General features: G+C 35.3%; 3 protein-coding genes and 2 long non-coding RNA genes across 10 annotated transcripts; 3 read left to right on the forward strand and 2 right to left on the reverse strand.

The window, feature by feature from the left end:
- Nucleotides 1-1,608: 1,608 nt before the first annotated feature.
- LOC135165817 (uncharacterized) lies at nucleotides 1,609-9,687 on the forward strand. 3 transcript variants are annotated; one of them, XR_010299581.1, is made up of 6 exons: nucleotides 1,609-1,997; nucleotides 2,111-2,139; nucleotides 3,629-3,758; nucleotides 6,504-6,677; nucleotides 9,014-9,163; nucleotides 9,221-9,687. It is a non-coding gene; the product is annotated as an uncharacterized LOC135165817 (long non-coding RNA). The 3 variants fall into 3 exon arrangements; XR_010299580.1 differs by having other exon boundaries at nucleotides 6,504-6,703; nucleotides 9,014-9,687; XR_010299579.1 differs by having other exon boundaries at nucleotides 9,014-9,687.
- On the reverse strand, nucleotides 6,673-10,975 carry LOC135165818 (uncharacterized). Of its 2 annotated transcripts, XR_010299583.1 has the most exons (4): nucleotides 10,835-10,975; nucleotides 10,420-10,724; nucleotides 7,548-10,245; nucleotides 6,673-6,801 (listed from the first exon to the last, which is right to left on the reverse strand). It is a non-coding gene; the product is annotated as an uncharacterized LOC135165818 (long non-coding RNA). The 2 variants fall into 2 exon arrangements; XR_010299582.1 differs by lacking the exon at nucleotides 6,673-6,801 and having other exon boundaries at nucleotides 7,025-10,245.
- On the forward strand, nucleotides 10,192-15,455 carry LOC135165806 (protein dimmed-like). The gene is made up of 2 exons (XM_064127494.1): nucleotides 10,192-11,453; nucleotides 12,141-15,455. The coding sequence occupies exons 1-2, from the start codon at nucleotides 10,430-10,432 to the stop codon at nucleotides 12,248-12,250; spliced, it is 1,134 nt and encodes a 377-aa protein (XP_063983564.1). The 5' UTR covers nucleotides 10,192-10,429; the 3' UTR covers nucleotides 12,251-15,455.
- Nucleotides 15,456-16,948: 1,493 nt separating this feature from the next.
- Nucleotides 16,949-21,028, reverse strand: LOC135165810 (ubiquitin-conjugating enzyme E2 J2). Of its 3 annotated transcripts, none has more exons than XM_064127504.1 (5): nucleotides 20,884-21,028; nucleotides 20,324-20,469; nucleotides 20,019-20,253; nucleotides 18,211-18,339; nucleotides 16,949-18,127 (listed from the first exon to the last, which is right to left on the reverse strand). In XM_064127504.1, the coding sequence occupies exons 2-5, from the start codon at nucleotides 20,437-20,439 to the stop codon at nucleotides 17,915-17,917; spliced, it is 693 nt and encodes a 230-aa protein (XP_063983574.1). In that variant the 5' UTR covers nucleotides 20,440-20,469; nucleotides 20,884-21,028; the 3' UTR covers nucleotides 16,949-17,914. The 3 variants fall into 3 exon arrangements, with proteins under 3 accessions (XP_063983574.1, XP_063983573.1, XP_063983572.1); XM_064127503.1 differs by having other exon boundaries at nucleotides 20,660-20,931; XM_064127502.1 differs by having other exon boundaries at nucleotides 20,324-20,931.
- On the forward strand, nucleotides 21,002-25,982 carry LOC135165797 (HEAT repeat-containing protein 6). Its single transcript, XM_064127463.1, has 4 exons — nucleotides 21,002-21,736; nucleotides 22,241-24,187; nucleotides 24,571-25,170; nucleotides 25,467-25,982. Exons 1-4 carry the CDS (start codon nucleotides 21,527-21,529, stop codon nucleotides 25,905-25,907), a joined length of 3,198 nt encoding a protein of 1,065 aa, XP_063983533.1. The 5' UTR covers nucleotides 21,002-21,526; the 3' UTR covers nucleotides 25,908-25,982.
- The last annotated feature ends 1 nt before the right edge of the window (nucleotide 25,983 follows it).

A 25,983-nucleotide genomic window follows, 5' to 3' on the forward strand; every position in this document is an offset into this window, starting at 1 on the left:
TATTTTCTAGGATAGATTTGAAATTACAGAAGGATATAATGAAAAATTTAATTAATATGGAATCTGTATACGAATATTATTATGTGAATTATTTATATGTGTATATACACTGAAAAAAAAAAATATTCTTGTCAAATAGTTATTTAATTGAGGGAAGTATTTACTTTTTAAAAATTATATTACTTGGATTGACTCATTCCCAGAGGAGCTTAATTAGCTTTCAATAATGACAATATTATTGTTATTGAGTAAAACCATGTTGCAGGGAACTTTAAGTGGAATCTGTTAATGATTTTTTATTTTTCCGATTTTCTAGAGGGAAGAATTTCAAGGAATTTTTTAATGATCATAATTATTGAAGTAGTGCACTCAAGGTCAGGAAACATCATCAGATTTCAGAACAATCTAATTAACGTAACTATTGTACTGACTTCACTGGAGACATATAATACTAAAAATATAAATACTTCTTTCAAGCAAATGAACATTCGGTAAAAACAATTTTTTTTATTAATGTACTCAACTGCTTCAACTATGATAAGTGGCAGAAATGAAAACGAAGGCAATAGTGTTACAATACGAGTGTTTTCGAAAATTTGAAAAAGAAGAATGAAAAATTTTAATTTGTCTTTCGAAGGAATAACCGGAAGTGTCACATGAGATCGTTGGCTCGTTAGGATCAAGGAAGCCGCACTCCGGAGTTTCAAAACTCATTCCAGAGTAGAACATAAAAACCCTCAGAAGATTTCCTGGTTTACAAAATCAACAAAAAATCAGTCATCTTCGTTTTAATTATTATTTACAAGTCGGTGTATTGAATTTTTTTATTACTCGTGCTCACCAAAAAACTCGGGTTTCGTCACGTGGATGGAACAGAAGCAGATGCAGGAGGAGGCGTAGTCACCTTTTTCACCAGTTCAGTACCTGTTCAGACGCTGGACCAATCCAGCGTTAAATGATGCCTCACAGCAGCTCATTCGCTCCCAACATCTTCTGACAAAAAATGGCTGGAAGGGATAACAAAACAGAGAACAAATTATAAATTAATATAAATTAATGATCTAATGATTAATATGAATTACTTCGCTCGTCAAATGAGAAATCATTCTTAACTATGATTTTATTATCAATATTATATCACGTTTCAAGGGCCTTAATTTAGGTTTTTCATACGTGTTTTCCACACATTACGATAAAAAATTTTGTGCATAACTTACTGATGACATTAAATTTTCCCAATTACTCATGAATCTTTCGTCACTGGACCCACCACGGATATCGTGGAGGTCCCTGAAAAATCACAGGGCTCCATATTGCTCTTTTCTCTCAGTGAGTGTTCCTAGAATTTATGTCCAAAAAGCCTTGAACGGGGACAGGAGGGGATTATACGCATGAGGGTTCACTTTCGAGAGAAAAAAACGGGCCTCACACAGCTCGTCGTCGTCGGTTGAGGCCCCGTCAAACTCAGCGGGGGGTTTCTTTACGCAAACGGGTGTCATTAAGAGCATTTGGTCTTGTCCTCCGATAATTCATTTCCTTCTCATTTATTAACTGTTTGGCATATTTTCACTGAAAATTAAAGATCCCATAATTATCGATATTTCTCTGGATAATTAAAAAAATCATCTCAAGCATATGTCGATACAGAAGTGAAATGCTACACGAATTCGTGGAGAACTACAGATCATATGGAAATTGCTTTTTTTACTTCTTTGTTCGTCTTCTTGCAAATAAAATGAAAAGACTCTTTCGTTGTTTTCTGTCTCCCGGATGTGAACGTCTTGTCGAGCCCAATAACAGAACAAAGAAAATGAATACTATATTACCCTGCAGGTTCAGAGTGTGGAAAAATCCCACTTACGAATACTACAGTCAAATTACCAAACGTCTCAGAGTAGAAATGGATTACAATATTTATAATACATATGTATGTTGTAAATTATTCACTTTGCAGGAGATCGTTTGTCACCGAAAACTCTTGTTCTTTGAAGTTTCATGTGAGTTATCAATAATATCATAATTAACGTGTATTTATAACCTAGTTTATTCAATCGGATTGTCGTGGAAGTGGAACTAATTTTTACTGAAGACTTCATCCACCTTCTTGCAGCTACAATTGAACAGTGATTTCAAAATTCAGTAAGTTTTTTTTCTAGTTTGTTTAATGAGATCTTCGTGGCAGTTAGACAAATTTTTACTTAAGACTCCAATCCAGCTTCTTGGATCTGCAATTAACTATTGATTTCACAGATCCCTCAAACGCACTAAAATCCACCCAATCGAGGACTGACTGAGCCCACTAACAACAAAATTCTCCTGAAACAAATTGAACCTCATTCTTGACCAATGTCATATGTCTACGAGATCCTACATCAGAACGCAGTATAAATATCCCCAACGTACCTATATAACACAAATTAAACTCACTTGATTTCACTAAATTAATCAATGGACAAAACTAGCGGCACGATGTCAACTTAGTCTCAGTGCTTTTATGACAGTCGAGTTTACACTGAAATCACAATTCGCTATGAGAGTTATAATCTGGTGTGCACATGTTGCCGCAGAGATCATAAAAAAAACTTCGATGACAAGACATTTAGACAATTTCCTTGTGTAAAACGATTGGATAATACCCCAGTGAATTGAAACAATATACAAGTAGCACGACAACGGCGGAAATGTGGTGAAAGCTTTTCGTTAAATGTTTATTTGATTCTATCATTTCCTTTTTTACGCCTTTCATCCCTTTTTAGAGGAAAAAACCTTTTGGGGGTGCCAAAGGAGTTTGGAGACCACCCTGGCTAATATTTTTTCAACGTGCCGACGTATTTAAATATAATAATAAACACCAGTTAATACAACGACAATAATAAACAAATTTTTATACAACAAAACAATATAACATTTTGGGTCAGCAATCTGGCGTTTATGATAGACTAAGATATTCATTAGAATATAATAAAAAAATTAATTAAGAAAATCCAGTACAAACGTTAACTCAAGTAAGATTAATTACCTGTCTTAACAGCTGAGATGGATATTTATATTATAATACAACAAAGAAAACTATAATAATAATAATAAAATTAGCAATTCATTTTTAGTTATGAATTAGTAAAATAGAGGCTGATTCCTACGTGTTGGGCTGGTAGCGCAAAATTTAGCAAACTATTTGTCGAATGGACTTGATTGAGGGTATAAATACAGACAAATGTGGTTTTGTAATCGTTATTGGAGATATTAATAATTAATTTCTCAAATCTCATTGCGCAGAAGTTTCAAATGTACTGAATGAACTGATTTTGCGTTGCCTGACTTCATTAAAAAAATTAATTTCAATTGAATATACATGCCAACATTATTATTTAATATTTTAATGCATATATGTATAATTTCTGTATATATATGTATAGATATATATACATGATATAATATATGGAGAAGTTCTGTCCAGTTTTTCAATAGCATTTATATCCAACTAATTTATTATTCACTATGATAAGTCTATTGTTTTGATTTTAGAATTAAAATTGAATTTTGCATAATTTATATTAAGTACTGATTTTAATTGACGAATTTGCTTATTTATTACTTTATTACTTTATCGACGTGCGTTGAATTCTAGGAGTGAGACACGAACACCAGGGGAAACCACTTTCGAAATCATTCTGTCAATAACAACCTGCGGTGTTTTGAGGTGCAGCCACCAGCAAGAGAACTATAGGTCTGGAGAGCTGGACCTCGGACAATTGTAGGTAAGTACCCGCTTACCTGTTCAGTCGGGGAGTTCCCCATGTATTTCTTATTGTACCGGCAACTTGTTCTATTGCCATCGTAATTCATTTTCTCTCTTAAATTTATGATAGAATAATAACACGTGCCTTGCGCGCTTTGATGACTAATTGGCGGTGCAAGTCAACATTATAATGGAATAAAATTATCGCAGCTAAATTATTTTTATCACTGTTTGACGCACAGGAGAATGGGATTATGATATTATCCACATTTGTTATAAAATATTCACAGATTGTATAAAATGATGGGTGAATGGAAATTTAAAAAATTTCCATTTTAGTGGATAAGAAATTACGATTCGTTCAAGATGGTATCATGATCATCATATAACGATGGTGATCATTATATGATAGATCATATACTCCTCTTTTCACAGGTCAGATGATGTTTTTGTTACATGAATTAGAACTTAGAAGGACCCTTAATTGTTTATGAGAATTCAATTCTAATTTACATGAAGACATTCGTTTGTTCCCTAAATTAAAGAAGAGTTTTCCTGGAATCATTCACTTTCTTGAGGAATTCCTTTTAATTACGAAGGACTGAAAATCTCTACATAAATCGATCTCAACCAAAATTATAATTGAATTCCAATAAGTAATTAAAAACTACTCCTAATTTAATGGAAAAAGTGGAAAGCTATTCAACCAAGGAGAACAACACCACTGATTTCAAAAAGATAAGTCCTTTACACAAATCAGGATTAAATTCTAATAATGGATTTGAAATGATGAGAAGGTGTGATAATGAACAATCCTATAAAAAAGGGTCTCTTAATCACTCCAAGAGAAATGTTTGACTGCTCTTACAATTAGTGTCGTCAGGTAAGTCAACAAAATATACTAATGTGCATTTAAAGTCTTCAGTTAATAGACGACCACCAAGTAAATTAAGTTTTCTCACAATCAGTGGTTCACCTTAAGTTGCAACTCAAGTGCATTCGTCATCCCCACTTTACAAATAACGATCGCATAACGGGGATAATATTATCCCTCCGTTTTTTAATGTTTTTTTGTTCCACAACAGGATTGATTTTCAACTGCTACAGCACTAATTGTTCGTAAGCGCGATCGTTGTTATTATGTTTGAGGGAAAATCGTCAAAATAAATATCAAAACAAACCTAATATCCCTTGCTGTTTTTATAATAAGAATTTTAATTAAAAACAACCCGTTCATTTGGGTTGTTTTTTAATTTGAAAAATATGCGTCATTGAAAAAATCAAAAGAACAACATTTGCAACTGTGGGTTCAGTTGAAAGGGCTATTTAGTTTGTACCGTTGGGCCTGGGGGTGGTTAAAATAATACAAATGTAAAGAGAGGACGGTGGGGAAAAACGTCGACTGGTCCCAGCCGCTCTCCTGTGGATTACCCGGCCAATAAAGTCTATAATCCATCCAAGTGGTCCTCAAATTTTACGGCAAGTGGCAGGTATACGACATTACCTACGCTAACACGTGCGGCCAAGTACCAGCACGATTTGTCGAATAATATTCCCTCCCTTTCCCCTTATTTCTTTCAACGAATTTTCCCCACTTAGGCATCGCGGTAATAAACAAATCAAGTTCAACATTTTTCTCGATTGATTGTGAGAACAGTTTTTTTGAAAATTATCTCAATGATAAAACAATTATCTCAATTAATACGATAACACCATAACACTTCATTATATTCGTATTTGCTTCATTGTACCCTGTGGAGGGGACATGCAATACTTTTGTACATTTTGGACAATTGACCAGAATTTTTTTGAACAGTTATTCATTTAAAAAATGATCTAAACCCTTTTCCCCCAAAATTTACGTTTTTTTACAAATTGTTCTGGCAAATTTACGATGGGATTGACGTGAAAAAAACATTTTTGTATTTCTTTACATCTTTCTCCAACGATTCCAGTTTCATGGGGGTGCGAATATTTTCGTGAATTTTTCCTAAACTTTTAAAAACAATCGCAAATCCAGGAAAAAAACGCGTGAAACTGATCGCACCACCACGAAACTTCGCGAGACATTAAATAATGACAAAGGGCTAAACAACGTTACATTTTTGCATCCGTCTGATAATTGTCCAGAAAAAAATTTTAAAACTTGAATTTTGGTTAAAACGGTGTCAGGACTTCTTAATCTACGTAATTATTTTATCGTCATTTAATTAAGTAGTTTGTTCCAATCAAAAAAAGCACTGTCACATTTCGCGTTAGCGATCTATTTCGCCCAGCATACATAGACTTGGACATTCATTATAAAATAATCAAAAAATGATTTAAAATTAAATATGTATGCAAACATTATTATTTAAATTATTTTATATACACATAACAACTATCCAAGTATATTGTTGATTATTATTTTATCTTCTAAGCTTTTATAAGCATAGAAAGAAATTCTTTCCAGTTTTTCGATCAAATTTTTATCCAAATAATTTATTAATCACTACGATATATCTATTAATTGAAAAAAAATTAATTCGAACATAGAAACGGTTTGAAGATGTTCCCATTTACTATTTAGTTTACTTCATACCAAACAAGATGTTAACTTAAATTAAATTCAAATTGAACAATCGCTTTCACCTCATCACTTTACGTGCGCTGTATCCTGGGGTAACTCAACAAAATAATAATTACAAACAAAACAACAGTCCTAGAAATACGAAAATATAGACACAGTGATTCTATTTAATCTTAACAAACATTTTTTCACTAGAATAATAGACGAGGGAAACATATCGTCGTTCACTGAAGATTACTTGACGTGACCAGAATCCCATTAAACCTGCACTCCGTACCATTTGGTCTCCATCACGTGTTTGTCAAATTCCTCGCGAAGTATGGCGCACATATGGTGACCAGTTCTGGCAAAATCTGGTCGACAGGAGAGGTATGCAGCCCTTCACGCAAATACAGGTAGCACGTGTCCAGTCCTTTATTGTTGAATGCTCCTCTTTTTTCGTTTCTTCTTCAACACAGGAGTTCTTGTCTTTGTTTTTCCAATATCAATACAACTAAAAAGTAGAAAAAATTAGATTAACATTGCTCTTACTTTCTATGATTTCCAGTGTCAATGTGTTGTGTTCTAATGACTAGAGTATGAAGAAATTACCAATAGAAAATCCAAGAGAGAAGAGAATAGAAACTTAATTGTTTAAATTGGAAAGTTAAATGAGATTTTTAGTGTAATGTAGAATGTTTAATATATATTGTCATGTAGATAGCTTAGCTACGCCCCCAAGAGAGCTGACAGAAAACGTTACATGCTTTTTTTAAAGGGAAAACAGAAAAAACTTTTTTTTTCTGGGAAAAAAGACATTTTGCTTGGAGCATATGCTGATCAACACTCTCGGACGAAAAACAAAAGAAAAAATAAACCCACGGAGAGACTTTGTCAATCCCAGCTTATCCTCAACTCAAATATATGAGTTGTCAACTGCTCCACGTGAACCAACGGTAGCAGCTTAGAAAATTTTGGAAAATCCAGTTGTTAATCCGGTTCGCACCAAAAGTCAAATGTGATAATCGCTGAGGGAGGAAAAGAATAGATGACTTGGAAAAATATTGGCATTGAAAACCATAGGTTACTCTTCTCACTTATCCCTTGACGCCTGAAAATCATTATTTTTTAATACAAAATATGTATAAAATTTTATGAAACAATTAATCATCAGCCCTTAGGCGAACCAATCGAAGAAATCAGCAATTTAATTCGAAAATTTATCGTTTTTGAGTATATGTTATTTAAACTTTTTTTTACCTTTCTGAAGCAAAATGTTGGACTGAAAATATTTTTTCCGAACACATGTGCTAAAGTTGAAACGGTTGTAAATGAAAATTTTGGGTGGGTGCTGTAAACACATAAAAGTTGCTGGTGAGCGACACATGTTGGAAAGTGGCAAATAATGTCCTGCCTCACAAGTGGCAGACGCAGTTGAAGACGATGCGGATTGGCCGAGGACATAACAATCTTGCTGTACCTATGGAGGACCCCCTGGCTACCGTGTGTTCAACACATGGTGAAAATTTTCTCAGGATTTTGGAGATCTTGCCAAACCTTGCAGTTCTCATTGCAAAGAGCGGCGTTTTTTTTGTCTGGGAATTTCTTCCGTTTTCGTTGATCGATTGAATTTCATTAGATTTGCCTGCGAATCCAATGCAAAATTGGCTGAGGATCTTGGAACCTATGCCAAACCTGTCTGTTCTCATTGCAAAAAGCTCCATTTTTTTCTGCGATTTAGCTTTTTTCTTATTTATTAATTAAATGTCTTTGGATTTATCCACTAATCCACTGCGTTTGGTGCCATTGAATTTCTGGGAATTCCCCCACGGTTTTGAGAGTATTGACAACGACAATGCCGGCCTTTTATTACATCCACTTCCCGCCCAGGTAATAATTGCCTTGCTGGTGGTTCATTCATCCTCACTGGGGACCATCTTGCCGAAATATACCTGAATTTCGAAGAGAACAAAAATTTTTCCCCAAATATTTTATTATTGACTTGACGAGAAAAATATTTCTATAAATAAAGAAAGTTGAAGTTGTTGATTCCCAGACGAGTTGATAGGATGATGACGGGTAAAAGGGAGTTGGCTGAACTCCAATATCAAGTTCTCAATCTGGTTCTACCATAGATCATAAATAACAATCATTATTATTGGACTGATCAAAGTGAAAATTCTCATTATACCGAATATCCCGATTAATTTCATTACCCGACTCAATGCAAACTTTATTATTCATTATTTATAGACATTATTCACAGCCACTGATATTATGATTAATTTTCCATTGAAATGAAAAATTATAAAAATTGATGAATTCCAATCCTTCATTAAAAAACTCATCTAACGTTTTGTGTCATCGTGATATTTTGCTTTGGTTCACGGACAGAAAAATTCGTTCAAAATTATGTATTTGTTTCCTACTCTGTCAGACAAAATAGTATTCAATCAAAATTACGGAACAGATACACATTTTTTCCCTGAATGAACTTGAACTGAACTTTTTCTGAAAGTTCATTGAAAAAATGTCTAACTACTCCGTAATTTTTACCGAATATTATTTTTGCTGGCAAATTACCGATGAGGTACGCAATTTTCAAAGAATTTTTCTCTTCGTGTACCATATAATATCCACATAATATACCTTTTTCAAAAAATTAAATATTATAATATAATAAATATAAGAGAGATGAGAGTCTTAAGCAAAAAATTAATTTTCAGGTTTCGCTGGACACAGTCACTTTGACATAATTCTTCGAAGTTCTACTTAATCTCTGCAAATATATCTGCAGACCATTTGGCCACCCGAGGTGGCAATGCACAACTATATCAGAGGGTTCACCAAACATGATAAGCAGCGGGGGAGGGCAGGTATGGCAGCCAGAGGCCTCTGAAAACATCTGAAATTGTGATCAAGTCATGTTACAGGATAAGTTACGAGATACGATAGAACTAAATCTCAGTCGAGGACGGAAAACCTTACGGAGATGGTTCCCTAGTGATCGAGAAATGGAATATTGAAAGGATTTATCTCTATTGCAATCGCTTACTGTTCGTCTTCTATACAATACGTTCTCGAAAAATTATGCATCAGTGGATAGTTTTTTTTAAAAATAGTGTGACAGATGTATAAAGTATGTATTAGCAAACTAGGACTCAAACCGCTGTTGTATAAGATGTAAAACCCATACGTGGGGGAAATCTATCTATAGACCATTTTGAAGTGTGTTAATAGTTCTGCAAAATGGTGTACGATAAATCCACTTTCATTGGATTTCCGTCGAGTTATTGTACGTTATTTCCATTTGTTACGTTATATCACAATTGAAAAATGATAGTTTTTGCCAATTATTGAGATTGTAGATTCAACCAGTGGGAATATACCATATATCAGATTCAAGATCCCATCGAGATCTTCAAATTGACATCTTAGACCACCTTAGATCCATCGATTAAGATCAATATTATAAGCAACAATGTGTGAGTTTTATCACGTCACAGTTGACAATTTTTCTTTTCTCCTCTTAAACACGAAAATTCCCATTTCCGTTCAATTTTAGTGAATCGTTCAGTCTGATATGAAAATATATTGGATTACCCTTAACTGAACCCCTAAATTATCCAATAATCCCCATTTTTTATTCCCTCGTGAGAGATTTTCATAAAAGAAAAGGGTGTTTCGTACTTGTTGAAAAATTCGCCAAAAAATTGATAGCAAAAAAACCTCGATTCCATAACACAATCCAATGCTATCTCCCCTTCTCCCGTTGTTGATGGAAGCATCTTGTTGGCCGTTTCATCTCGCCCTGAGGCTCCACACTGGCGTGCGTGGGTGGAGACGCGCTGACAGTAAACGGAAAGAAAAGAAAATGCCGGGGTGGGGCCTAAGACATCGTGGCAAAGAGGCGGGTTCGGCTGGATGGAGCATCACTCTGTCAAGTCGATGGATGTCCCTATAACCAAAACGATCAGATGAGTCGGATGCTGGACCGTGAACAGACACAGAGTACCACACAGGTAGCAAAACCCCCTCAATCAGGAGTGCAAACTAGCAAAAACAAAATAAAACAAGTGAATTGATCGGTGTATTTATCTGTAAAAGTGCAAATAAGTGATAAATATCTCACCATCATCGGCATGATGCAAGCACAGCAAGTAAGCTCTGGCCAACTAGCCGTTCAGAATCTCTACGTTCTTGCTGATAGCTCTGGAATTCCTCATAGTGCTGGCAGCTCAGCAAGCAATTCACCGAATCATTACGAACGTTATTCACCAAACAATCTTATGGATCTCAGCAGTCCGTCGGATCATCGTGGCTTACCCGAGTTCACACGATCTCAGCATACACTCCAAGCATATCAGCCACTGGCAAATAATTATCAGTTCTACGAGAATTACGATGAGGAGAAGAGATTTCATGATGTACAACAGCCTGAACAGAAGTACAATCCGTACGAAAAAAATATGTCGACGTTTGATTACGACAGAAATTCACCGAGTTTTTTATCCGAGCACAGTCGTGAGAATGAACACAATATTTACCTCGCTGCTTCATCACCAACCCCCGGTATTTATCAATCACCAGGCTCCAGGGGCAACAAGATATCCTCGAGTCAGTCACCGAGACTCACGATATTTGAACAAACGAGTGAATCTTCGATTGAGTATAAACCGACAATCCACAGTGAATTTCACATGAGCTCATCCAGGGCTATTCACAAAGAACTTGTACAGGATTCTGTGTTATCCAATGGAGGAGAAACATCGGTGACAATGAGAAATTATAACGGTATTAAATTGCAAAAGACTAATGGAAAAAGAAAGAGAAAAATTAGTTGTGATACTGGTAATGATTCGGAATGTGAGAGTATCGAATCGTCGACAGCATCGAAGGTTAAAATACGACGGAAAAATACGGGAAGCTTCGAGGATCTTCAGACACAGAGAGTTATGGCCAATGTCAGGGAGAGACAGAGGACACAGAGTTTGAATGAAGCTTTTACAAATTTAAGAAAAATCATACCCACTTTGCCTAGTGACAAATTAAGTAAAATACAAACTTTGAGACTTGCAACACGATATATTGATTTTCTCAATCAGCTCATCGCACGCTGTCCCATCGAAGCCCTTGAAAATCATCGTGGTAGTGTTGAAGAAAACAGTAAGAATCATATTTTAATAATATTCGTTTATTCATGTTAATTTTGGTGGGTTAAATGACAATTCGATCTGTGAGGTGGACCTTTATTCCCGTTTTTCACACTCATTTTGAAGAGCAAGAGATTATGTGCAGACGGTTGATGGAATGAGCCTGAATCTTTCGCTGAAAATAGTATTTGCACATCAAAGATTTTTATTGAACGGTCAAATGATCCCAGTTCCCTGTGGAAACCGCATTATTCATCTACTTATTCTTCTTTACTTTTTGTGGTTATTCTTTGTTTATTTTTTGTGGCAAATCGATCAGACGGTTTGGCATTGCAAGCATCTGTGGCAACTCCATTCCATTTTCTTCATAATTTCTTCTTTTGCCTTCGCGGAGAGAAATATTTAATAAAAATTGCTCCATATTCCCTCCAATATTTTATCCAAATTGTCAATTGTAAAATTTCCTAGTCGACTTCGTAATCGTTGAATGAACTGTCGATTCCGCATTTTTTAATAAAGATTTCTCTTCATGTTCAAAGAACAAAACTAGAAATATTTTTGGAGCACAGAAGAAATGGAAAATATGCAAAAATTAAAAATAATTGAATAGTCCACGATTATTCCATTTTTATTTGTTTCATACTTATAGAGCGGAACTGTGTTAAATTGTTATTTAATTTCAGATTTTTCTTGTTGATAGGTCAAACGATCGGAGGAGGCTCGACAGCATGCAGTTACGTTATCCACGAACGGCTTTCGCACGCCTTCAGCATGTGGCGAGTGGAAAGTGAATGGAACGCGAATCTCTAAATAAGTATTTTTTAAACTAAAAGTTAATTATACGTCGAACGAAAGAACAATCTTCGAGGTAAAATTAATTAATTCAAGAAGAATCACAAATAAATATATTTCGCGCAATTTTTTATTTTCGCTGGACCGAAAGTATCATAATTGTGCTTGAAAATGAAATATTTTCGTTGTTGAGTCAAGTGGCAAACTCGTGGCGCATCTTGGGATCCTAATCAAGTGGAGAAATTTGCCGATACTGACAAACTTAGGGTACTCTGTAATAATAGACGCGATTATTCTTGGGCTTTTGTGAAGAGCCTTCTGGCACCCTCATTGTAAATCAAGAACAAAAAACTAGAGACTGAGAATTACCCAAAAAAAGAGGAAGCCAATGGTGTCGGGGGAAGAGCATTTTTATGAGAAATAGGGTATTCACGTTTTACTTTGTATTACCGTAAGAATTTACCAATAGAGAGAAAATGGAAGGAAAAAAAAAACGAAAAATTTCAACAGAACCGAGAGATGCTTTCGACGGGTATATATCGTGTGAGCAAAATATTATTTTTTCTCAAGATGACTGCCTGTGAGCATAGACGGCCGTCTGCCTTTTGCCCTCTCCGTTACGCATAGTGAGGTTTTGGTATTCAAATTTTTTTTTTCTTGTTATTCTCTTGTCTCTTCTTTCATTCACACTCGCGTCAATCTTCAAGACCTGAGGGCCAGAGAATCGTGTGAATATTTCCAATTTTAATTTATTTTTATGATTCAGACATTTTCAGAGAATAGTTCAGAAACTTTATTATAAACATTCGTATGTTATTTCATGAATATGGCGAAAATGTTAAATGACTGACACATGTATTTTTAAAAAAACATTGTCAAAATGATAAATTCTGTTGATCGTGCCATAAATTTGACAACAATGTTTAAATAATAGAGGACATTGCTTGAGCTGTACTTTTCGAAAATAATTATCATATTTTAAGACGTTCTATTCGATAGATAGAGAAAGCATTTCAATGACGAAGTAGCAGAACGAGATAAATTGACGTGTCAGTGAGCTGAGTTTTTCAACAATATCTCTGAATTTAACAGAGCTACCGAAATTTTGATAATGACATTTGTTGTAGCACTCAACTCGCGCGATAAAAAAGGTGATAATGAAAAATTTGCTATCTGTCCTAGATTTTGAGAGAATCATCAAAAACAGTGAAAAATCAGAATCAAAATTCAGTTATCTTTTACCATTTCGCTGCTGATTTTTGTATGAAACACACGCGTGATAGAAAATATTTTCTAACTGATCTTATGAAGGAGTTTATTATTTATTATAAAGTCATTTTTGTGTTAGCTTAAACATCTCAAGTGCCTAATAATGCCTTGAATCATGCAGTTAATTTACCAAAGATGTCAAATATTTTTCCAACTAATAATTATCTGTTTCTCAATTAGACCTAAACATCAAATTCTGATGGGGCACATAATAACAATTCGCGTGTAAGAAAATATTCCAATTCTCCACAGCAAGAATATTGGATGTGGCAATAACTTATTTGGAGTAATGAACAATTATCCAAATGAAAATTTAAAAAAAATACCATCTTGTATATAGATATATGTAGATATTTGTAAAAAAAGTAGCATGTAGTTTACGTTTATATAATATTAAGAATATTCTTTGCCATTCCTTTTGAAGATCGTGAACAGGATTTTATAAGAAAAAATGACGAAAGAAATTGTACAGTATTTTTGATACATTATCAAATTTACAATAAATCGGAAAAATGTGTATATATCAACTGAAATGTATTATTCAATTTTGTATTATGTTTGTTAAAATTACTACACAGCATAATATACAAGCATTTACAAATAATTTATGTATCAGCCATATTGCTTTGATGAATCTGTGGTAAAGTTTTGTTTTGATTGATGTGAAAGGTTCAGTCAAATCAAACTTCCCGAGTAATCTGTCGGAATAATCCTTGCTAATTCTCCATTGCGCCAAAAATACTATCCAAATTCAACTATAAATAGTAATCGATTGTATAACAATGTCTACTGGAGAGTTTTACATTGTTCTTTCGAAAATTTAAGGGAAACAATTTAACGTAAACGTGGTGAACACAAACCGGTGCTTTCATTGTTCTTTTTTAATTTATACGAGATATATTTTCAGCTCGTTGTATAACATCATTTGATATATTTTTCACACGGAAGTGCATTAATTGTTGCAACGAGGTGACCTCCAAAGAGAAGATAATTATTCATAGTGGATAATTAATTAATAACATTTGTGGGGAGACATTTTAAATTGCAAAATATATAATAGATTTTTCACATTCTGTGGAAAATGTTATATTTTTCCCCTATATGTGTGCCAGAATAAAATTTCCGAAGCATTTATTCATACCGGACGTACTCACCCATCGCCATTTTTTCTTCTCCTCACGACCAGAAATACACTAAGAAAAAATTCTTTTTGCCGAATATTCATTTGCTTCAGAGAAGTATTTATTTTTTTAATATTATATTTCTTCAGTAAAATTATTACAACAGCAGCACTCATTAGATTTGAATTATGCTTATTGTATTATTTTAGAACATGATTATGTTAGCAATAGCCTTGAACGAACTCCTTAAATAATTATGAGCATAACAAATTTCTAGAAATTCTTCCCTCCAGAAAATCAAATTTAGAAAAATGAAAAATTAAACGGATTTCATTTCAACTTCCCTGCAACATAGTCATTCTCAAGATCAATAAGATTGTCGTTCTTAGAAGCTAATTAGGCTCCTCTGAGGCTGACGCAACCCAAGAAATATAATTTTGGACAAATAAATACTTCTTTCAAGTAATTAAATATTTGGCATAAAATTTTTATTTTCAGTGTTTTTTTTTAGGTTAATGTTAATGTACGTTTCACTTGCAAAATACCAAGACAATGAAAAATTAATTTGACGACATATACAAACATATTTATTTATATATGTAAAAGAAAAAATGGAGATTCAATCAGTTTAAAATTACGGAGTGTTTAATAAAAAAAAAGGAATCCAAGTCGTAGGCTCCCTTTTCGGTACACACGTGTATCTTATTTGGACAGGGCGGCTTCAGCAGACCCATAGTTGTCTTCTGGCGCCTGCATCTCGGTGATTTATACATCGGTAGGCGTGTTGAGGATGTGGAAGGGGATGGCCTTCTAGTGTGTGACCGGTTCAAGTGTCTTCTGAATTCAGGGGAAACTTTCTGGTTATTCAGCGGTTGAATAAATTACAGTTTCCTCGTTCAGTATATTTTTCCAAATTATGAGCATTTTCATAACTATTATTTTTTCATGAATTATAGTATCTTGCTTCGCTGTCTCTGCATTGGTGATGTCGTGAGATTAATAAAAAAAATGTCAGGATGATTTTTTATAAATAGGAGTACGTGTGACGAATGCATAGAAATCGAATGGAATTGGATCATCCTCTATCCGTGTATATAATTGAATCCGAGCAGAGGCATCTTTCACACTGAATGCACACATACAACGCTTTATTCATTGTCAAATTTAATCTGTTGATGTGTTTTTGCGGGGAAATACGTAGTTGAAATGTTTTATCCTGTAAATAATTAGAAAGTAGAGAATAACGCGTGCGTTTACGATCAATTAGCGCTGGGAGTTAATGTTGTTAGGGAATAAAAATATTAGAGAAAAATTATTTTTATTACTGTTTGAAAGTATCACGGAAATATGGAATTACGACATTATCCACGTTTGTTATAAAATATTGACATGTTGTATGAGATAATGGACAAATAGAAATTTTAAAAGTTAATATTTTAGGGGGACATAAATTACGATTCATTCCGAATGGCTACATGATCGTCGTATGATGATGGTGTTTCGATGAACTGGGAAGTACTTGTTAATTGTTTATGGGAATTCAATTCTAATTTATATGAAGAGATTCGTTTGTTCTTGAAATTGAAGAGAAATTCTTTCTGGAATTATTTACTTTCTTGAGGAATTCATTTTAATTACGAAGGACTGAATATCTTTATATAAATCTATCTCAACCAAAATTATAATTAAATTTTAATCACTAATTAAAAGCTACTTCTCATTTAATGGAAAAAGTGGAAAGCGATTCAAAAAAGAGAACAACAGCTCCGATTTCAACAATATGAGCCCTTGAAACAACTCATTAAATTCTAGTAATGGATTTTAAGTGCTGAGAAGGTGCGATGATGAACAATCCTTCAAAATAGTCTCTCAATCGTTCAAAAATAAATGTTTGACTGCTCTTACATTTATTATTTTCAGGTAAATCAACAAAATATACTGATGTTAATTTAAAGTCTTCATTTGCAACAAGACCACCGCATGAGTTAATTTTACTCAAAATCAGTAGTGCACCATCAGGTGCAACTCAAGTGTATTCTTCTTCCCCACATTACAAAGAACAATCACATAACAATGATAATACCATAACTCCGTTTTTCTATGACATTATTATTCCATAACAACACTAATTTTCAGCGCCGTAGCACTAATTGTTCGTAACCGCGAGTGTTAGTGTCTGTACTTACGTTTACTTACGTTTGCGAGACGATTATCGACATGAAAATCGAACGAAATGTCAAAACTCTTGTTCATTTGATAATAAGGGGTTAATTAGGTTCCTATGATCTCATGCAAATTTTAATAATCAAGACTGGTACCAAAACAATTATGTAAATTGAATTCATTAATTAAAATATATTTTTTTCATTAATATGTTGACATTCGATGAAATAACATTATTAAAAAACATAATATTGGCTTGATTTTTACAGAACAAATCTTAGTTAACGTAGATGAAATACTTATAATATGCTATCTCCACAAGTAATTCTTCTCATTGAAGGAAGAAAACAAAAAATGAAAAAAAACATGAATGAAATAATCGGTATAAGCTTCAAGAAATACGCGAGGCTCTTATCTTTGGTAAACCGGTTCGTGTGGAAGAGCTTACTATACAATTTGCAGTTAATACCCAGTGACACGACAATACCTAATATTCTTGATTTATTTCCCATTAAAATTTGGAAAGAATTTTTCTTATACTCTGGTTACCAAATGATGAATTATTCACTTCGTATGCAATTAGATTATTGATTACCTTAAGGAGTTACAGCCAATACCTTCTCATATTTCGTGTTTTTTTTATTTCTGGGCAACCGCACGGATCCCATCAACATAAAAAAACATTTTTTATGTTTTGTCATGATTCAATGACTCTCAAATTTTCATGGGCGTCTGTCAATTTTTCTAAAGTTTTGCTAAACTTTTGCAAATCAAATAAACTTGAAAAATGAGAACATATCAGCAATAATCCTTAGAGAGCCGTCTTCCGCTGGTTCACGTGACAAAATTGACTGTAATTGCAAAAGTTGATCTGGTTCCGTGATTCTCTGAAAGGCTCAGATCAATTAAATTTAAATTAAACCGAATATTTGACAAAACGATCTTATAACATGGAATATCAATTGAATTGAAAAATCGTTGAAATTAATATGAAGAATTAAAACCTCAACTGGGGATAAATAACCAGAGGAGCGCTCTATAGTAATTAGTAGAGTGAAACACCTTTTGCAAATTCAATACTTGGCGCAGATTCTATTACTATTGCTAAATTATGTTAGTAGAATTGTATTTATTCCCATGCAATATTTCGGAGGACATATTTAACAGTATAGGCAAATGCTGCAAAACCAACAATTATTGCTAAATTTGTCATAGCGCCATTCAAAGGACTCTGATCTCTCTGGGATTGTTCTAGGACCAACGATGACATGTCAGATGTTGTTGATTGCTGTCTACTTTGTTGATCCAATTTTTTCCTTCGTTCTAATTCTACATTAATTTCCTGAAACACCAATAATTATCGTTCAATATTTGATTTGATTTCTACAGTCACTCAATTTTAATAAATACAAATTCATTACTCACTACTACTGTATCTGGAAATAGTTCACAAAATATTTTATCTCTTAAATTAAATTCTAAACTCTGGCTTGCATATTGTCGTTTTTCCCAATCGGTTGTGTTGATACTGCCGAGAGTGGGGCTCTTCTCAATCTAAGAATATAATAATGTACATAACGTCAATAAAACATAGTCTTATATAGGTGATAATAATGTATATAATGTAAGTGATATCTGGAATTTTTGGTTTTCTTCTTAACGATGTTCAGGCGATTTATAAAAATGCAGTCAAAGTAAAAAAAAACCTTTTTGGACATTCTTAGGTATATCCTGACGCTTTGTGCGGAGTTTCAGATCCCTGAAGAGTTCTTGAGGCAGTTCGACTACAATAGATTATTGTAAACAGCCGTTTTAACCCACGTTCTCCCGGCCAAAGTGAAAAAATGCACAGACCGAGTGTAAAAATGCTGCCAATATAATGAAACTTCATTAATTCATTAGAAATTATTTTACGAAAGTATCAACATCCATTGAGAACGTTTTCCAATCATAGTTAACACAAAACCATAACAAAGTTAATTTTCTACTCGCACAGCGCCAAATCGCGACAGCATTGCACTTAACTGTTGAGTAGGGACAATCCACGGTATATTCAAAAATTCTCTAAACGATATCGTGGATTTTAATATCTGAAAACTGTGAGGCAAATAAATATTAATGAATATGTTCGCAAATAGCCATTAATAAAAATTGTAAGGTATTCATAATCGATGCAAAACGACGAGCAGAACATTTCTAAATTCATTTATATTTACGTCTCTTCACATCATTTTTCATATCTCTTTGGGATAACGCGCTACCCATTTCAAAAGAATATAGTTCTCATCGGGTTTTTGGATTGAGGTGAAGTGGAACCAATCGAGCATAAAACTACCCTCGATATTACCCCATATTTTGCATGCGCAGAGTTCAACATTCATTCCCTTGTCGTCTCCCTAATGTTTCATTCCTGCTAAACTTTCCGGCTTCAATGGATTATTCTCTTGGTTTTCCAGTCCCAAATTTTCCAACTCCCAGTCCCACTTTTTTTTGAAAAATCAAAATTTTTTACCAGAAGTGTTTTCCGCGCGGCCACCCGTCCTCCTAATAATCACATGATCAGCACGAGTTTGTTTTGCAAAGCTGAGTCGGCCAATTATTGTTGTGTGCTGGCCCCGCAGGGCTGTCATTCCCTTCTACGTATCGTTTATTATTTTCCAACAATCACCAGCAATTTCACTAAGAATGTGTCGAGGTCAAAATAATTCAACTGTTTACAATTGCATGAGAGATAGACCGAGTACGTTGAGTAAAATATGACAAGCTGCGGAAATCTGCAAATGAAAATATGGCACCGACCTGGCGTTGCCAATTTTTCTTCCAAATGAATTATTTTCTATTAATTATTAACAGTGAAATGAAGAATAATTTAATGCGTCTCATTTCTAAAAAATTGACTAGTAATAAAGAAAGATTATTTCACCATAGAAAGTATTAAATATGCGCCAGACATTCATTCGAAATGGGCGAATTCTGATCGCTCATTCAGGAATTAGTTTTCTGCAAAAATACCATAGACTCCCCTCCGCTTCACCTCCTACATTTCGTCATCGCCTGAACAGCGTTAATGCACTGAGAAACAAAATATCTTGTGCCAAGAATATTTATTAGCTACAAGAAAATTTACTCCGCATTAATATATCTTATGGGAATGAATATTGATGTGGATTAACTCGTGGTAAGTAAATATATTCTGGGAAATAATGTTTTTCTATCAGTGTGTAATTTCTTACCATAAAACTTAGTAAACCAGTTAAAATTGTTGCAACACTCCACGCTGGATTCCACGTGTCAGGATGAAAATCAGAGATGGATAAGCATAATCTAGTATTGACTTTGAATCTACCATTAGGCGTTGTCATGTAGATACTCGGTGGTAGAAAAGGAAATTCGCGAGGAAATATCAATTTACCATGATAAAAACCACCTTCATATGGAGTATTCTCTGGTCCCTTAACACAATAATGCCTGAAAAATAAATAATCATTGAAAGCCATATGCAATATTTAAGAAGCCTCCTGAATATTGTACAACGCACCATTCGAGAATATTCGATGGATTCGGTTCAGCAATAACATACGGCACTGGATCTCTTTTCAGTCTCATATAATCCTGCTTTAGTCTCTGAACAGCACTGTTTGTTTTTCTAGCCATTTTCGTCAGTTTTGTCACACGAATGCAGGTCTCAATAAACAATTTACAAATAATTCAAATGAAAATTGTCAATAAATCACTCATAACCTCAACAATGTACGAATCTATTAATTTGCAACTGACAGTGAGCGGAAGCTATTGCATACTGAACTCAAAGATCGAAAATCAAGGTTTTAATATAACTTTGATTTGATACTGTTCATGAACGTTTGGTACTCACTACACACTAGGTATGACTACTTTCCAAGTGCTATCGTTGGGAGGTTAAGTGTAACGTCAGATGTCAGACTGCCACAGACGAGAAAACAATTTCACCCAGCGATATTTTGTAATTGTTTTTCTTTTATAAGATAATTATTACTTTTCAGTCAACCATAGCATTGCCATAAAAAATTGTGGTGTTAAATTTATATTTTATAGGTGAGATTTGATATATCATCGTACCAAGTGAATGACACAAAAAAGTAAGTAAATCGCAATAAATAATTAGCCAGTTTTTCTGACCAATTCAGCAACTAAATGGGACCAGGTGGATTAGACGATTTTTCAATGGATGCGACAAGAACAACGTGTATTGTCATCTTTGTTCCTCTCTCAGTTGAGTTCCTCTCTGCTGCCATCTATGTTAATTATGAACAACTTCTTGATGTCGAGAGGATCGAGAGAATGCGAAAAACAAAGTGAGAGTCATGGCGGCCATAATATGTAACTACTTGTATTTTTAATGATAATAATTGCTCAAAGGGAAAAGACTAAATAGAGACTCAGGTTCCGAGGATGAGGCGACTACGTCAATTTAGTTACGACCCCAGCGGTGGAAGGCACCACCGTCGATTGTGGCAGCTGTGTGAGGTCCCTGTGATGGAATCTCATGTAACTAAGATTTCTGTTTAGCCGACGATGGCACCATCAAGACCCCATCGTTGTTACCGATCGTACAAATTTGACAGTGCTCATGTGGCTTTGGGGTCTGCCATAATTTGGCGGCATGAAAATATTTAGTAGTCGCCTACAGGGCGAGGGCGAGCGTTAAACAACTTAATATTCTAGTCAGATCAGTTGAATATTTGTTAAACACTTGTTAACAATGGAACTCCATCCACCAATGGATGTTTTAAAAAAAAAGTTCGTGGCAATAACAAAGAAACTACTGACGTTAACCCAAAACAGGGTAACCGACAGGAGAACCCTTGATCTTTGCCTGAGTGAATTGAATATCCTGAATTATGAGAGGTTCGTCATTCAGGATGACACCGCTGTCAAATTACTTATCAACAGATTGTGCTTGAACATTCAGGTAAATCCTCAACTGAAAATTAATGTCTGGAATTAATTAAACTTAAAAAATCATAACACAAACGATCTCGTGATCTCGAAATAGAGAAGTTAAAAATTTAGTGTTCCATTTTCAATTATTAATAACTTAAAAACTAGTCAAATAAATTCCATAAGTATTTATTATTTTTACTCTGTAAAATTTATTATTATTAAAAGAGCAAGAGGTTGGACATTTATTTTCATTTCTATTCCAATGTTTTTCAATGCATCCCCAAGAAAGTAAATGATTCTGGACAAAATTCATCTTCAACGTAGGGAAAAACGAATGTCTTTGTGTAAATTAGAATCGAATCCCCATAAACAATTAAAAGGTTCTTCCAAATTAGTTGAAATGGTGAAATTTAGTTCATATAATAACATCATCTTTGACCACGAAAAGAGAAGTACATGATCGACCATACCACCATCAATCACCATCTTTATATCCAAATGACGTAATTAACGACGTTTTTCCTCTTCTCAGGCACAGGAGATCAACCTAGTCTGCAGCTACTGCATGTTCCTCAGTGGTCTGCTCCCTCACGTTGCCCCCCTCACCGGTAGGACCCTTTCGACCCTCAAGAAGTGGCTCCACCAGATCTTGGAGTTTTCATCCGATGCAGCTTCAATCCCAGCTCTCGTCGCCCTGGAAAAACTGATTTCAATGACTCCCTCCTGGGAGTCCACCCCCCAAGACTTGGATGTGCTCTTCTCCCCTGAGGGTCTCATCCCCAAGTTGCTTACTCCTTCGAAACCTCTAGAAACTCAGAATCTCACTCTGATCCTCCTGAATACGCTTTTGCTTAAAATCAGGGAAACAAATTCAGTTTTCCCCCTACATCACCTAAAAACCATTAAAAATTCCGTCATCTCAAGTCTCTCGTCGATACCCAGATGTCAAGAGCTTTCCATTCACCACTTGAAAATCATTCTGACTTCCTTGAACCTCCTCACGAATTTACTTTCCCCTGAACTAACCTCAAAATGTCCAGAAGTTCCAGGAGAAGTTCTGGGCATTACTCAGGTCTATTTATTCCTGGGTGTTCCTGAGGTGCCTCTCATTAGACCTGAGGAGCTTCATCCCGCCGTCATGAATCTCCCTGAGAGAGTCCACCTGCCCCCCAGGGGTCGAAATGCCAGACCGCTAACAAAATCAAAACAGAACAAGAGCAGAAAACTCAGCAAGAAGAATGAAAAAGAGAGAGTATCGGTGGAATTGGACAGAAAAATTGGAAGATCTAGTGATTCTGAGACATCTGATGGAGAAAAGCACTCTCAGGAGAAGATTCAAGGTCGTATTCGGTATCAGGCACTTCAGGTACTTCAAAAAGTCATGAGAATTATGACGAACAAGGAGATTTTTGGCTTTTGGTCGCAAATTGTGGCGAAGAGTGAGAAGTCTGGGGAGAGCAGGGGATTGTTGAGAGTTGTCATGAAGGACCCGTTGTCCAGGATCAGGGCAAGTGCTTTGGGAATATTAGCTGATGCTATAATCGATGCGAGAATGTTTCTGGCACATGCTGACGACACTGAGGGCTCCAGCTTTGGCACTATTTTTGGGACTGTGGGGGGCATGCTCAGGGAGATACATATGGGATTGGGACTCATACTCAGTAGTGAGGGTAATTTGGCAGTCCTTACACAGGCGTTGAAGTGTTCAACTGCTGTTGTTCAGGTGACACCTTATGGCAGGATGAAGAGAGGACTTGCTGGAAAGCTAGGGAGACATTGCAGATACTTTCTACTCCACAAGGACCCAACTGTCCGAGTTGTCGCCCTCTCCGTCTTCGAGGCTTTTGCTAATGTTGACAATATGACCCCAGAGATCCTGGAAGTTCTCTTCAGGAAATCTGCCGATACAAATCTCTCAAAACACCTCCAAAGTCTCCAAATATCCCCATCACAGGCTCAAAATAATCTGGAAATTGACGAAGAGATCGATTGTTCTGATCTCGAAATATCTTTGAATGATCCTGCAACTGTACCTAGTGAGCAAGACTGTACTTCAACTGTACTTCAAAGCTTCGATGGAGATTCACCATTTATCGTTCAAATATGTCTGAACAATATTTCAGATAAAATAGTTCATATACCTGTGAGATTGCAATCGTTCAAACTCCTCGGTGCTGTTATCAACAGCCGGGAGAGGATTTTCGAGGACATTTTGGATGTTGAAGTCATCGCTAGACATCTTATTGAGGCCACTAACGAAGGTGATGTTCAGGTTGTACTTCACGCTTGTAGAATCCTGGAAACTATCAGTTCAAAACTGAGTAGGAGAGATCCTGTCAGAGAAAATGGACTTGCAATTTTTTGGAATAATATTTTTGCTACTATTCTCAACATTTCTCAGAGTAGTGAAACCGGACTGAGGGAAGTCGCATGCGATTGCTTCGCAACTATCAACAATGACGTGTTCACACAATTGTCTGTGAGTAGAAATTATTTAAATCATGTTCGTCGGTTACTTTTTCTAGTTAAGGCCCAGTTGGATCCACTGAATTATCTGTAATAGATACTTTTGAGATGCAATAGAAAAACAAAAAGACTATTTATTCTAGATAGTTCAGAAGATCTAACCGGACTTTAATCTGTTTTACTATTTTGCTACTGAAATCACTTGTAATGTAAATGAAAACAAACCAATTTTACCCCATAATTTGTTGAGACAACAAAAAATAGAATCAATTAAAAAAAGAACTTCCATATAAACCCCATAAGATATAGAGCGAACAAACTGAATGGAAATTGAGATAAGTTAAATAACTAATTTAATAATTCAGATAAAAAATAAAAATAAATTTGAACTTTCAGCTTGACAAATCGATAATAATCAAGACTACCCTGTTCGGGGCCTGCAGGGACCCCGAGTCCGCAATACGAGCCGCAGGTCTTCGTGCCCTGGGAATGCTGATAACCCTTCCGTCCCTCGAGGAGGACACGGGCTTCCTGGGGGATCTCACCGAAATGGTTTGCACGTCACTGAATGATGAGAATTTAGGGGTCAGAGTAAAATCCGCCTGGGCCTTAGCCAACTTGACAGATTGTCTCATCAAGCAAGTTCTCAATGACAATGTCGAGCCTTTTCCCCTAGACTTGATGCTCCCTAATCTCTACAAGACCAGCGTCAAAGCAGCCCAGGACAACAATAAGGTCAAGTGCAATGCACTGAGAGCAGTTGGAAATGTTCTTCAACTATCTCAGGGAAAAAATATTCTGGGGGATGTTCAACTCGCCCTGGATATTTTCATCTCCTGCGCCACTTCTGGAAATGACATGAAGGTTCGGTGGAATGCCTGTAGAGCTCTGGGATTCGCCATACATCATCATCCTGATGACATATTCCCCCAGAACTGGAGAGATGAAGTCATTCCTGCATTGTGCGACCTCATTTGCTATAGCCCCAATTTTAAGGTTCATTAATTAACTATTATTTAGTAATCTATATGAATTCTGCATTGGCAAAAATTTTCATAAATTAATTAATTTCTAAATTTGTTACGAATTGCGAAAAAAAATCATAATTTCCCGTTCATAATTTTCCCTTTTTGGTTCTTGAATTATTGCAAAAAAGTAGAACAAATGATTTGCATTAGTATTGACAAGTTGACATCATATAAATAAATGACTAAAGTTCATACATTTTTCTTTTTCTGATTAACATTCAATTGATCATTTTACTGACCAACTTTTTGCTCTTCTTCATTCAGGTGAGAACGAACGCGGCCTGGGCCCTCGGCTCCTGCAAATCCTATGGCAAATACGTGCCATTTCTGTGGAAAAGTATTGTTCTAGCTTTGGAGAATTCTCAACATGTGCCAAATTTTGTGGAATACAATCACCGGGAGAGTTTACTGCAACAATTGTGTCTCACTCTGGGCCACGTTGCGGCCAGTACTGCGCCGAGTGATCTGCAGATTCTTTGGCCAGATATCAAGGACCACGTGAACGAGATCGAGGGCTACATGAGAAACTTTCGGGAGAGGGCATTGCCTGAGAAGACTGATGACTTCATTACAGCCAAAACTGTCCTGAAAAATTACTCACAGACGATGTCATTGGATTCTAATGAGAGATATATCGCTGAAGTTCTGGGGAACATGTTCAAGTGCAGCAATTTTTATGAAGACTGTCGGGAAATCGGTTTATAATCGAGAATGAAGTAGGAAATAATCACATTGCATTAAATTAATGCCTTAATAAAAAATTGTAAAGATAAAATTGAAT

The sequence above is a fragment of the Diachasmimorpha longicaudata genome, chromosome 9 (assembly GCF_034640455.1).
Source record: "Diachasmimorpha longicaudata isolate KC_UGA_2023 chromosome 9, iyDiaLong2, whole genome shotgun sequence".
In the NCBI taxonomy this organism is placed as follows: Eukaryota; Metazoa; Arthropoda; class Insecta; order Hymenoptera; family Braconidae; genus Diachasmimorpha; species Diachasmimorpha longicaudata.

Bases quoted from the DNA above. Each gene is read 5' to 3' on its own strand.
- LOC135165797 (XM_064127463.1), top strand. From the start codon at position 21,527: ATGGAACTCCATCCACCAATGGATGTTTTAAAAAAAAAGTTCGTGGCA. The intron at 21,737-22,240 runs GTAAATCCTCAA...TCCTCTTCTCAG, and splicing joins GATTGTGCTTGAACATTCAG to GCACAGGAGATCAACCTAGT. The intron at 25,171-25,466 runs GTTCATTAATTA...TTCTTCATTCAG, and splicing joins GCTATAGCCCCAATTTTAAG to GTGAGAACGAACGCGGCCTG.
- LOC135165806 (XM_064127494.1), top strand. From the start codon at position 10,430: ATGATGCAAGCACAGCAAGTAAGCTCTGGCCAACTAGCCGTTCAGAAT. The intron at 11,454-12,140 runs GTAAGAATCATA...TCTTGTTGATAG, and splicing joins TGGTAGTGTTGAAGAAAACA to GTCAAACGATCGGAGGAGGC.
- LOC135165810 (XM_064127504.1), bottom strand. From the start codon at position 20,439: ATGGCTAGAAAAACAAACAGTGCTGTTCAGAGACTAAAGCAGGATTAT. The intron at 20,254-20,323 runs GTGCGTTGTACA...TTTATTTTTCAG, and splicing joins CCATCGAATATTCTCGAATG to GCATTATTGTGTTAAGGGAC. The intron at 18,340-20,018 runs GTAAGAAATTAC...TTATATTCTTAG, and splicing joins CTGGTTTACTAAGTTTTATG to ATTGAGAAGAGCCCCACTCT.